This window comes from Trematomus bernacchii, unplaced genomic scaffold (genome assembly GCF_902827165.1).
Source record: "Trematomus bernacchii unplaced genomic scaffold, fTreBer1.1, whole genome shotgun sequence".
Taxonomy (NCBI): Eukaryota; Metazoa; Chordata; class Actinopteri; order Perciformes; family Nototheniidae; genus Trematomus; species Trematomus bernacchii.
In genome coordinates, this window is record NW_022987714.1 from 13,382,453 (window position 1) to 13,395,011 (window position 12,559).

The following is a 12,559-nucleotide window of genomic DNA, read 5'->3' on the forward strand; positions in this document are numbered from 1 at the left end:
CAGGATAAGACAAGTAAAACGTAAATGGCCCTGTTGGCTTCCCATACATCCCGAAAGGTTTCAAGTTCACGCGCTCTCCATGCGCGAGAAGTGTACTGTAGTCGTCTTCAGGACACCTTTGAAACCAAAAGTCAATGCGATATTCTTCCGTCGTTAACTTGCAGCAGAGCATGAAGGCGCTAACATTTGGGCTAACTCTTGTTCGACAGTAAGTGACTAAGTGCAGTTGACATTCATACATGTGTTTAGCACAGAGGCTCAGAGCAGTGCTGCTGGTCTGTCGCTCCTATTTATAGTTCTCTTCTGTCTGCTGTCTCTCCGTGGATTTATTAACTAGTTTTTATGTTAAGTAATGATACATTTCATTTGTATATGCGTTCTGCATGTGTCTGCAGCTAGACTGTGCTAAACATAGCAGGTGTCTCATAGCATACATTGTTATGTTAAGTTGTTACGTTATGAATACAGACACGCCTTTAATTGTAATAAGAGATTGGAGCAGCAGCATACACAGGGAAGTTATTGAAGCTTCAAACCGAGCAGCTACAGTAGGCTCTGTCTCTCTGCCTGCAGTACCTCGTATTGACCACGAGAGGGCAGAGTGTTACCATTTTCTGGTAAAATTACAATCAAAACGTGATTGTTCAGAAATGTGTTTTTAATCTCTGATAATACGTCGAATAGTACAATATATTTCATAAATGATTGATGTCTAGGAGAGACTGCCACAGACAGGAGCATATCTAACATAATAGGTTTAAGGGCCTATGCCTGAAGGAGCAGAACACTAATAAAGGCGAGACATAAAAGGCATAAACAGATTTATGACTCTTTCCCGAGCTTCTTTAACAATTCTTTATTATTTGAGCTTGTGCACTCTGACATGATGAATCATTTATTTCCTGCAGTGGGGAGACACAGTACAACAAAGAAGGCCTGCTACAAGGTACGAGTGAAGATATCTGCACTATCTGGTTTTTTCTCCGTGTCTTTATTTCATCTTTCCCCTTTATCCCGTGCAGGTCAGCTCATCGACGCCCCCCTGTCAGAGAGCGGGCTGCAGCAGGCCGAGGCCGCAGGCTGCTACCTGAAACACGTCCTGTTCAGCAACGTGTTCGTCAGTGACATGTTGCGGGCCCGCCAGGTACATGCTTTCCTTTTACAGCAAGCAATGATGGTGGAGTTAAATGAATCAAACGATGTAGAATATATTCAATTTACTGTAGGATTAGATGCAAAAAGTGCTCTACACTCTATGTTACAGTATTAGACCACATTGTTCTCTTTTTATAATAATGATGATGGTCGGTGTGTGTTGTTTCTTCCAGACTGCTGAAACAATTATGAAACACAACACCAGTTGTCTTGGTCTGCAGGCTGTGTGGGACCCTTTACTTAAAGAGAAAGTGAGTGGCAATTATTTGTTGCAGATATGTATAATTTTTATGAAGAAACTTTAGTCATCCAGTCAATAACTTATTTCCAGAGCTTTGGGACAGCGGAGGGGGGGCGGGTGCAGGACCTGAGAGAGATGGCCAAGGCAGCCGGGCAGACCATCCTAGACTTCACCCCTCCAGAGGGGGAGACTCAGGAGCAGGTGGGGCTGCTTTCTGTTATTTTATTATTCATACAGATGTTATGTATGACTCGCTCTGACTTCCTCTCTTTTTTTTTTTTTTACAAGTCTTTTTATTTCATTATAGTGTACAGTAATCGATGCCATTTCATTTATATTGTAATATCACAGTACACTCAGTACAATACAGCGACAATGTAGACAATGACAACACCACTTCCTCTCTTTCTTAACTACTTATATAAGTGTCTCTCTCTCTTTCACTACTTTAATGTTCACTGTTGTGGCTCAAACGACATAACAGGGTACCAAAAGCTCTGTGCTTGAAATGATTTTCTTAGATACATCCTGACATAAACCTTTAATACCCTTATGTTGTTAAACAACAAGAAATCAAAACATAGCATTCATTATTCAGATTGTCCATCAGTCCAATGTGTGACCAACACTTCATTCGGAAAAAACCGAATCAAATCTGAAAAAAGTTATAGTTTTACATGTCTCATTTACAACAAGATCTTGTAGAAAAAGATGAAATTGTGCGCTCCTCAGTGCCACTGGGAAGCCATGAATGACCCGGCTGTGAGTCATCTGACAAAACTTCAGTGAAACGTTGACTGAACTGCAGGCTGTTACACAGAGCATATAGGAGAGGTTGAAATAATGTGTTCAATAAGAACATGAAGCCGGCTTTTCCCCCAATGTTTATAACACTTTAGTATTTGTTTTATGTAATGGCATTATATGTGTGCTATACTACAAACAAAGACATGTCTCAGTTACCTGTCTTCTAGCTGTGATTGTGCTGTTTATGCCTAGTATATTGCAGAGACATAAAGGCGACAGTGAGTAAAATGTGAGAGGAGCAAACACCCTGAAACTGCCGGGATCTCAAAGGGTTTTTGCTAAGTTTAAAAGATAATTGAAAAGATGAACCTGAAGATGCTTTTCGGAAAATGTGATGCTAATCGTTTGCACTTACGGACCGTCCACACAGCAGCGTTAAAAAATCTTGAAACGCTTCTGCCCATTCACTTTGAATGGGGTGACGTCACTTTGCCTCACTTTTCGCCGAACTGCATTGTGGGCAGGCGAGCGGAGATTTTCAGGATTTTCAGGATTCAAAGTTGAGCAATGTTCAACTTTTGAAGCTGAGGTGGAAGCGTCAGCCAATCAAATCCCGTGTATGCAAATCTGACAGTTCAAGCTCTAGCCAATCAAACCGGCGTGTATGCTGGGAGAGACATACCGCAGGTCATTTCCTCATATTCCACAAAATGGAGGAGAAATTAGCGGTAGGGAATCACCCGGTGCTTTATGACCAGTCCCTATTTACCTACCGGGATATAAACCGGAGGAGCCAGGCATGGAGGGAGGTGGCAGAGACAGTGGTATGTTTTTCGCCTGTTTGGGGAGTTTATATCCAGTTTACTTCAAACTTTTTTGCTTCGTATGTCGGGGGCGGGAGATTCATGTGATTGGTTGTTGGTGCCTTGCTCGCAAAAAATCCCCAAGCTTCAGATACGCCCACCTCCAAGATTTTTTTAACGCTGCTGTGTGGACGGTCCGTTAGGATGCACTTTATCTTCATTTAAAGGGCCCCTATTATGCGTTTTGGGTTTTCCGTTTCCTGTAGTGTGTTATATAGGTTTTTGTGCATGTAAATGGTCGGCAGAGGCTAAAATCCCAAAGCGCACCAACACATTGTACGTGATAGGCTAATGGGAGGGACATCTCTAAGCGGTTGACCAATCAGACACAGAGGGTGAAAGAGGTGCTGCAGCTCAGGCACTATGAGAAGAATGAAGAACATTTTTTGAACATTAAAGCGTGTTAACATTTACAGTAGAGCAGGGGTGTCAAACTCAAATACACAGTGGGCCAAAATAACAAAATGGGTACTAGTCGAGGGCCGGACTGGTTCAATGTTTATTTCAAAACTTATTGAAATGAACTTATTGCACATATTAAACCTGGAACTAACAAAGCTTAAATTATTGCCTATAAAAACAACATTAAACATTAAATAATCAGTTGCATTCATTTCTTATGGCTCTATCTGCAGCTTTTCCCGAGTCATTTCTTATGATTACATTTTTCCACAGGCCAACAACAGCTTCATAAAAACTATTTCCCTCAAAGAAAAAAACAAACATGCCCTGTTGTCGCAAGAAACAAAGTGCAGAAGGAAACATCCATGTAAACTCAGTCTGCTGCTCTGTGGTGCTAGTTCAAGCCAGATACTTGGCATCTCATCTTGGGTGCAAGGTCATCAATGTTTGGGGTCAGGCTCTGAGCTGAGGAAACCCTCAGGATTGAGTGAAGGTGTGCGTGCAATATACCGGCGGGCCAGATCTAACAGTAATTATAAATTATCCTGCGGGCCAAAATAAAATCCACCAAGGGCCTGATTTGGCCCCCGGGCCTTGAGTTTGACACATGTGCAGTTGAGGAACAAAATACAAATCAGAATCAGAATCGGGTTTATTGCCAGGTAGGTTCACACATACGAGGAATTTGACTTGATGTCGTGGTGCAGACATAAAATATAAAACAAAGAATCTCCATATAAAACAAAAAATCTAATATAAAACAAAAAATCTTTAAGGACACCGTAATAAAATATAGTTAAATAGCAATAAAATAAAGCAGTAATTTACATGGAAATAGAATGTAATGAATTATAGAATATAAACTATGAAATATGAAATAAGAATATGTGCAGTAAGCAGTATGAACATTGTGTGCATTAATGTAATGCATATAGAGTCTGCGTTATGGCTGAGGTAAGTGTCAGCGGGGGGGCCGGGCCTTGTTTAAGAGGCCGGTAGCGGAGGGGAAGAAACTGTTCAGGTGGCGAGAGGTTTTGGTCCTGATGGAGCGCAGCCTCCTGCCAGAGAGGAGGGGGTTGAACAGTTTGTGTCCAGGGTGGCAGGGGTCGGCCACTATCTTCCGTGCCCGCCTCAGGGTCCTGGAGGCATGCAGGTCGTGGAGGGATGGCAGATTGCAGCCGATCACCTTCTCTGCAGAGCGGATGACCCGCTGCAGCCTACCCTTATCCTTGGCTGTGGCTGCAGCGTACCAGATGGTGATGGAGAGGATTGACTCGATGATGGAGGTGTAGAAGTTCACCATCATCGTCTTTGGCAGGTTGAATTTCTTCAGCTGCCTCAGGAAGAACATCCTCTGCTGAGCTTTTTTGATGAGGGAGCAGATGTTCTGCTCCCATTTGAGGTCCTGGGCGATGATGGTGCCCAGGAAGCAGAAAGACTCCACAGCAGTTACTGGGGAGTCACACAGAGTGATGGGGGCGGGTGGGGCTGCGTTCTTCCTAAAGTCCACAACCATCTCCACTGTCTTGAGAGCGTTGAGCTCCAGGTGGTTGTCCCCACACCAGGTCGCCAGATGGTCCATCTCCCACCTGTAGGCAGACTCGTCCCCACCAGAGATGAGTCCGATGAGGGTGGTGTCGTCTGCGAACTTCAGGAGTTTGACAGACTGGTGACTGAAATATGAACCTACATGAGTTTAATAGGTCCCTTTAAACTGCTTATACGAATCCAATCTGATTCAATGTACACACACTACCACCAGGTGGCAGCAAACACTCATCTCCTTAGTTAAACCAAACCTCTGCATGGAGGTATCATGCCCTCTCAGAGCCCCTTTGCATCCACATGAGTGTATATATTTACTTAGTATCAAAGTACATGCTCTTCGTCCGTTAAACAATCTTTAATCTTTAACTGTTATGATGGGCTGAAATACTGTGCAACTTTATCTAAACTAAAACAACTATTTAGAAACCAAATCCTGAATGGTTATGAGCAGGACCTGAGAAGTGATGCTTGATATTTCTTGTCGATGTAAAAGTGATTTGTTTTTGGTTGTTTTGTACAAAGAAATGATTTGTTTAAAACAATAAATCAAATATCACGGTTGCTGATGACGATGACCTACACTTTTACTTTCATGAACAATGTACGCTAGAGGGGGGTAGGACCAGAAACGTTTTTAAGCTTCTTCTTGCCCCTTTTGAACATGACGGAAACAATTTGAGAATTTATTTTTTTACACCTTGAAAGTTTTTATTTTATTTTGCTTCTCTTTGTTATAATTATTGTTTGTTTGTTTTTCTAACATGTTCAATAAATTGACTACTACAAAATAAAAAAATGTATTTAGTGTAACACATAGACAGATTTCCCTTGCTGTTTGTGTAGAAGGAAATGCAACAGAAGCATGGCGTAACAGATGTTTGCTCTGTCCAGGTGAAGGAGCGGGTCAAAGAGTTTGTGGAGAAAATGCTGCAGAAAATTGGGGCCAAACACTGGCAGGACAGAGGGGTGGAGGAAACGAGCCCACCTGTTCCAGCAGAAACAAGTCCTGTGGAGGGGACGGCAGACGACGGGGTGAGGGGGGTCCCAGTCCACGCTCTGGTGGTCACACACGGGGCCCTCATGTGTGTAGCCCTGCGCTTCTTTGTGGACGAGCTACATTGCTCCGTGCCTCCGGGTTCTAGCAAAGAACATATGTTCTCAGTGAGTCCGAACACAGGTCTGTGTCGGTTCATAATCACCGTGAGAAAGGAGGAACACACGTTCAAACTGTCAGGGATCCGCTGTGTGTTCGTCCACCGAGGGGACCATATGCAGCAGTAGGAGCTGGAGGTGTTACAGAAAGGAATATGAGGATAAGAGGAAAGTGAGACACACAATGTGGAGAAAGCTCCAGGGACTCAACACAAACCTCAGCAGTGATTCGTAGTTGTTCAATAAAAGCATGTTTTGACAAGTTAAATATCAAAGAAAAAGATGTAGGTCAAGTATTTAGGTGCAGTTTATTTTGAAGGATGACTTAATTTCAACTTGTTTCAAATGTAGCATTATCGATATAAAAATGGACGCCGGGGGAAGATCTCTGTATCTTGGGACACATACTAAGAAACCCAGCCTGGAGTGGGGGAGTTTAATAGTTTAACATCTTTAAACACAAATAACGCCTTGATCAGCTTCAATACGATTCTTTGAGATCGAATCGGGACAATCCCTATTCTTAAAATCTAAACATGTTTTAAATATAATTTAGAATGCTCGAATAATTATTCAGAAATCCAGTTTAAAATCAACAAGATATGGATTAAATATATTAAATTAACACATGATGCCAGATATATAAAGCAGCATACAACAAAATGCATTTAATGCTGAGTCATGCTTCGAGCACTATGTTCCTGTCTGGCTGTTCATTATTGTAAACGTAGGCAGCTTCTGCTCTAATGAGTCCATGTTGCTATATTTACTCTCAGGAAGCTCACAGATCCTACGTAGGAGCACGGAGCAGAACTGCTACCATGTTGACTTTTTGGAAATGAGTGACTCTGTCATTGTTGGGAACTAACACTTTGGTCAGCAAGGGCAAGTGTATAAGACTGCATACATGCCATATTTGTTTTTACTAGCATGTATGTTCACTCTACTGGTCATCCCACTCTGAAATCATTTCTTGACTACTGAACTGGATTGTATGCAAAACAATGTACGTATTCAATGGCTCTTACTGCCGTGATTACATCATTGAAAATACTTTATTATATCAAATAATGCTCTTAGACTCAAATTGGTTGTTACATTTGTATAACTAATAAATGTAGCTTTTACATGTGTCTGTTTGAAAGTTCAGTCTTAGTGGATACTTACCAACATTTAGATATGTTTCCAATAAAACTCCTCATCATACACTGTTCCTCATTGGTTCAACTTCACATCATTTCAATCTTTGGTTTTACATTATTTGTCCTGGTCTAATATTTGCCACTTACATAACCAATTTGCTGTGTGCTTAATCACCATGTGATTGTTGTGGCCTTTCCTTGTGGACTGCAGCAAGCTATTTGTTGTTCTGTTCTGGTTCTGCAAACATCATTTCAAATGTTCCAGTGAACCTTTGATAAAGCTTTTACTGGTATGTTGTTAGAATGAACTTCAATAAAAATGTGAATATTACAGGAAAGCAAAGGCCGCCCGAGTTCTTCTTTTCTTTAAAGATCTCCTATCATGCAAAATGCACTTGTTGATGTCTGTTATACATACATATGTGTCCCTGGTGTGTCAGGGAAGTTGAACTCACAAAGTGTCAGAAAACAAAACGCTCTCTCTTTTCCTCCGTACCCAAATCTCTAAAAACGGGGGTACAACGGAGCTGATCCAGATTTGCGTCCGATTATATGACAATATATCGGAAATGTGGACCCACGGCCCTATCAGACACGTTGCTATCGGAAACAATGCGCAACGTGTTTTGGAAGTAATATGGTCTTTGTTTACATTAGCAAGCATCGCTAACATGTGTAAAAAAGCAGGAAATAAAAAAAGGAACTCACCTTGTGGTAGACCGGCAAGAGAAAAAGCATTTGAGCTCCATACTGTTTCAGAAATAATCCTTGATGTGGTTTTGAACATGATATGGCTTTTAATCACGGCAGTATTTAGCTGTATCTGCCGGAGCTCACAGTGTGCCTGCGTGCTCCAAAGGGGGCGGGGCCAGCAGCTACTGACCCAGAATCAGCACTTCAGTAACAGGGCTGAAATAGAGGGGTATGAGGTATGGCTAGAATGATCTGTTTGGTATTTTGAGCAAAACACTTTAAACACATAGACATATCTTTTATATATTTTTATATATCCGAGACCTATAATATATGCCTAAAAATAGTATAATAGGAGACCTTTAATGTAACAATTTGTTAGAATTGAATTTATTTCATCATACATAAGTGCACCTGGAAGCAACAACTAAAGAAAGCACTTTTACATTACATTATTACATTACATGCTACTTGTTAGACGCTTTTATCCAAAGCGACTTACATACTCAATACTGTGGACAATCCCCACAGGAGCCATTTGGGGTGAAGTGTCTTGCCCAGGGACACAACGACATGCTGGCTGCAGTGGGGTTTGAACCTGTGACCCGAACACCAACGCACAACCCACTGCACCACACGCCTCCCCACTTCAGACACAATCCACAGAAATGTTAACATTTATTCTTTCCACATCAGAACAAAACAATACAACTTGAAATATATAAATAATAAAACAGTAGGCTAAACATGAAGTCATTTTAATAAATAAATACCTTTCATCGCTGTGACTATTGGTGTCCGGCACCTGACGTAATTGCATTGCATTCATGTGTGTGTGGCAGATTATTCACGTCTCCAGTTTGACCTGCTCTATTTCTGTCTAAACTCCTGTTATGGATCTTTACTGTATCAACACATGCACGTAAAAACCTTCAGAATTACCTACAGATTACACATTTGTTACATATGCAAAACAAACATTGCCACATCTGACCCAAGGTTTAAACTTTAACTGAGGGAAGAGGTCAGCGGGACGTGGGACCAAACTCTGCATGGTCATGTTGAACGTTGCTGTTCAAACAGCACATCTGTACAGCTGCTGTTATGTAACAGGAGCACATTACAAAGCCTTATAGTACCAAATAGAAACAAATCCTGAAAATTCAGATTCAAGGATCTTATCTCTATTTTTCAGAAGTTGTGAAATATTGAAATCCCTTTTGTTTGTCTCTGACTGACCCTGCAGGATAAGAAGTATCTAACCCCCTGCAGCCAAGCACAACGTGAGTTTAGAACATAAAGACCTGCAGCCCCTCTTGACTTTTCACACACTGAACACAAGGTCAGTATCTTATTACTTGTTCTGCTCGATCTGCAATATTAGTCTTGACAGGACTGACGGGCCCGTTGGGCTGTAGGACCCTCAGGGGGTCGTCACAGGAAGTGATGGTCTCCTTGGAGACAGCGCCAGCCTGGTCCTGGTCCGGCTGCACCTGATCCACATCCTGGTGATCCGTGGCAGAGTGTGAGGGCTGAGATCTTAGCGGATCAGAGGGGTTCACCCCCTCGCTCCGCCTGTGTCTCTTCACCAGGGGACCCAGGAGCTGCTCCACCAGGCCGGGGGAGGGTCCGGGGGGCTCCTGGTGAGCGCCTCTCAGCTCAGCTGTCTCCAGTCTGAGCAGCCGGACCCCACTTGTGGAGTAGAACACGTCACGTTGGTTGGACAGATTTAACCAAATGCGCTGGAAGAGACAATCTTCTCTGTCCTTTTGCCTCTGTTTGGTAAAGAAAAAGCAGACACAATGTTTTAATGTTAATGTTGCACTCATTTCCTCTCAAAATAAGTGCATCATTAAAATATATACTCACAGAGTTGTACAGCTCCCCCTTTGAGTCCATACACAGGAACCGCTTTCTTCTCAAATCAAATATTGACACAAAGTTGCTTGTATCTGTCCGCACTGGCAAAATAACTGGAAAAATACAAAAATAAAACAAATTTAAAAATACTTTCATTCGTTTTAGATGGGAAAATCTTATTTTGTACTGCGTATATCATTTTGTCATGAACATTTCTAGCTGCTAGGAATCCTGTTTGCTTGTTTAGATGACATAGCAAAATATGCATTGGACAACTAAATAATTAATTTTGGCCGTATTTCCAAACATTTATTATGTATGAACAAAAAACTATTATTTTTACATTTAGAATGTATGTAGAGAATGATATTACACGCTTATAAATAAAATAAACTAAACTTCACAGAGGAATTATTGCATTTACTGTTAAAAAAAAGCACTTTTCTAAAAATCTATAAAACAACCTGTAATGAAACAAGATACGTATTTAATAGATGTATGCAGACTTACCCAGAAAGTTTCTGTGAATATGTTTTCTTATTGATCCACTCATCCCCAGGTAGAAGCGTCCAGCTGTATCATCCTGTGCTTCTCTGGGGAAGTTGCTCTGCTGACGCTGTATGAGCTGCTCGGGGCCCCGGGGCCTCGGTGAGCAGTCCACCGGTACAGACATACGTACGGCTATCAGGATGAGTGAGAAGAAAGCCAGGTGCATGGTCAATGGGGTGGCGTGCTCTCTACTCTGAACTGCACAAATGTTCAGGTTGGCGTGTGGGCAGCTACTGGAGGAGGAGAAAGTCCAACAGGTCTATTTAAACAGAGGGTCGATGAACCGGCTAACTCATTTACGAAATGATTCAAAGCCGTCCTGTTTTTCCATGGTTAAGGGTTGCCTGGATGGAATTCCTGCAGGCTCTAAAAGACCATTTCATCTGTGAGTGTAGGTTTATTACTGTCAACGCCTCTGCCTTAGAAGCCTAATTAGCTCTTTGTTCAAATCTAAGAAATCAACCATCAAGACTTCAGAGGATGAGGAGACGGCAGAAGAAGAGGAAGGATGATAGAGACTGTGATTTATTGACCTGTATCTGTGATCAAGACAGATAGGTAAGAGTGACAAACTTGCTTTTAAAGCTCACCTATTATGCTATATTTGAACAATATATTATAGGGCCATATCCATACAAAACTTGTCTCTGAAGTGTTTTGCTCAAAATACCAAACAGATCACCCATTGTAGCCATGCCTCATACCCCTCTATTTCAGCACTGTGCTGATTCTGGGTCTGGCCCTTTAAAGGTACCTGAGCTGCTGTGGCCACGCCCCTTTGGAGCGTGCAGGCAAGCTGTGAGCTCTGTGAAGAGAAGAGAGAGATTTCTACTGGCACAAAATTAGCTAAATGCTGCCGTGATTAAACGCCATATTTTGTTCCAAACCACATCAAGGATTATTCCTGAAACAGTATGGAGCTCAAATGCTTTTTCTCTCCCGGGTTTACCACGAGGTGGGTGAGTACCTTTTTATATCCTGCTTCTTTACACATACTCTCTCCAGTACAGGTTAGCTCTGAGTGTTAGCGATGCTTACTAATGTAAACACAGACCATATTACTTCCAAAACAACGCGCATTGTTTCTGATAGCAACGTCTCTGATAGGGCCGTGGGTGAAAAGCCAGCCCACATTTCCGATATGACGTTAAATCGGCAGAAAATCTGGATCAGCTCCATTGTACCCCCGTTTTTAGAGATTTGGGTACGGAGGAAAAGAGAGAGGGTTTTATTTTCTAATACTTTGTGAGTCTCCGTGCACCAGGGACACATATTTATGTATAAAACACATCAAAAAGTGCATTTTGCATGATAGGGGACCTTTAAAGCTAAGGTGTGAATGGCAGATGCTAAATGAGTAGTTCTGTTGTGTCACACTCTTGCATCATGAAGAGTGACTCATAGCTTATTCATTATCTGTACACACTTCCCACGTCTCTCACTTCCGTTCCCCCAGAGGTGGAAGAAGTACTCAGATGATTCACTTATGTAGCAATACTACAGTGTAAAAAATACTCAGTTATAAGTAAAAGTAGAAAAAGTACTCATTATGCCGAATGGCCAATTCAAGAACCATACATTTTAAATTATTGTTTTATAATTATTGAGGCATTCATGTGTTCATACCTTGGTTTGTTACATATACTAACTTAACATGTAATAATACATGATATTGTACTAGTTGATTTATATTTTGTATGAATAAACTAAATCTGTAAAATATATGTAGTCGAGTAAAAAGTACAACATTTTCCCAAAAATGTAGGGTAGATACTCAAATATTACTCAAGAAATACATTTTTTACTAAAGTACGGTACTTGATTGTAGTTACAATTCACCACTGCATTCACCGCAGCACATTTCTGAGATATTTTGTTGGTATTTTTACTGTACTAGAAAATGTTTTTTGACATTCCAGAAAGGTGGATTTTTAGAGCTTAGAAAGAACCTTATGAGCAGGAAACATGTGATAGATGACTATGTGTATGACATGTAAATGCATCACCACCTGTCTCTGGTGAGCAGAGACATTCTACATCCTGGTCCCTGCAAGAGAATGACTCCTCATGGAGAGTGATATATTGCTTGCTGATGAAGAACAAACACTAACAGCAATACTGAGTATACCACTTTATTTCCAGGTATGTTATTTTTAATGATGTCTTGAAACTTTCCTGGAAAGAACTACGTAACTGAGAACTAATAA

The 12,559-nt window shown here is 41.4% G+C and overlaps 2 protein-coding genes across 2 annotated transcripts; one reads left to right on the plus strand and one right to left on the minus strand.

The window, feature by feature from the left end:
• The first annotated feature begins 58 nt into the window (after positions 1–58).
• Positions 59–7,593, plus strand: tigara (TP53 induced glycolysis regulatory phosphatase a). The gene is made up of 6 exons (XM_034141110.1): positions 59–208; positions 909–946; positions 1,023–1,144; positions 1,329–1,406; positions 1,487–1,597; positions 5,848–7,593. The coding sequence occupies exons 1-6, from the start codon at positions 135–137 to the stop codon at positions 6,235–6,237; spliced, it is 813 nt and encodes a 270-aa protein (XP_033997001.1). The 5' UTR covers positions 59–134; the 3' UTR covers positions 6,238–7,593.
• Positions 7,594–8,304: 711 nt separating this feature from the next.
• On the minus strand, positions 8,305–10,566 carry LOC117491741 (fibroblast growth factor 23-like). The gene is made up of 3 exons (XM_034141832.1): positions 10,314–10,566; positions 9,813–9,916; positions 8,305–9,718 (listed from the first exon to the last, which is right to left on the minus strand). The coding sequence occupies exons 1-3, from the start codon at positions 10,516–10,518 to the stop codon at positions 9,287–9,289; spliced, it is 741 nt and encodes a 246-aa protein (XP_033997723.1). The 5' UTR covers positions 10,519–10,566; the 3' UTR covers positions 8,305–9,286.
• Between the last annotated feature and the right edge of the window lie 1,993 nt (positions 10,567–12,559).

Excerpts from the sequence above, each read along its gene's own strand:
- tigara (XM_034141110.1), top strand. The coding sequence starts at position 135 with ATGCGATATTCTTCCGTCGTTAACTTGCAGCAGAGCATGAAGGCGCTA. Across the intron at positions 947-1,022 it reads CAAAGAAGGCCTGCTACAAG|GTCAGCTCATCGACGCCCCC; the intron begins GTACGAGTGAAG and ends TATCCCGTGCAG. Across the intron at positions 1,145-1,328 it reads ACATGTTGCGGGCCCGCCAG|ACTGCTGAAACAATTATGAA; the intron begins GTACATGCTTTC and ends TGTTTCTTCCAG.
- LOC117491741 (XM_034141832.1), bottom strand. The coding sequence starts at position 10,518 with ATGCACCTGGCTTTCTTCTCACTCATCCTGATAGCCGTACGTATGTCT. Across the intron at positions 9,917-10,313 it reads TATTCACAGAAACTTTCTGG|TTATTTTGCCAGTGCGGACA; the intron begins GTAAGTCTGCAT and ends GTATTTTTCCAG. Across the intron at positions 9,719-9,812 it reads AGGGGGAGCTGTACAACTCT|AGGCAAAAGGACAGAGAAGA; the intron begins GTGAGTATATAT and ends TTTACCAAACAG.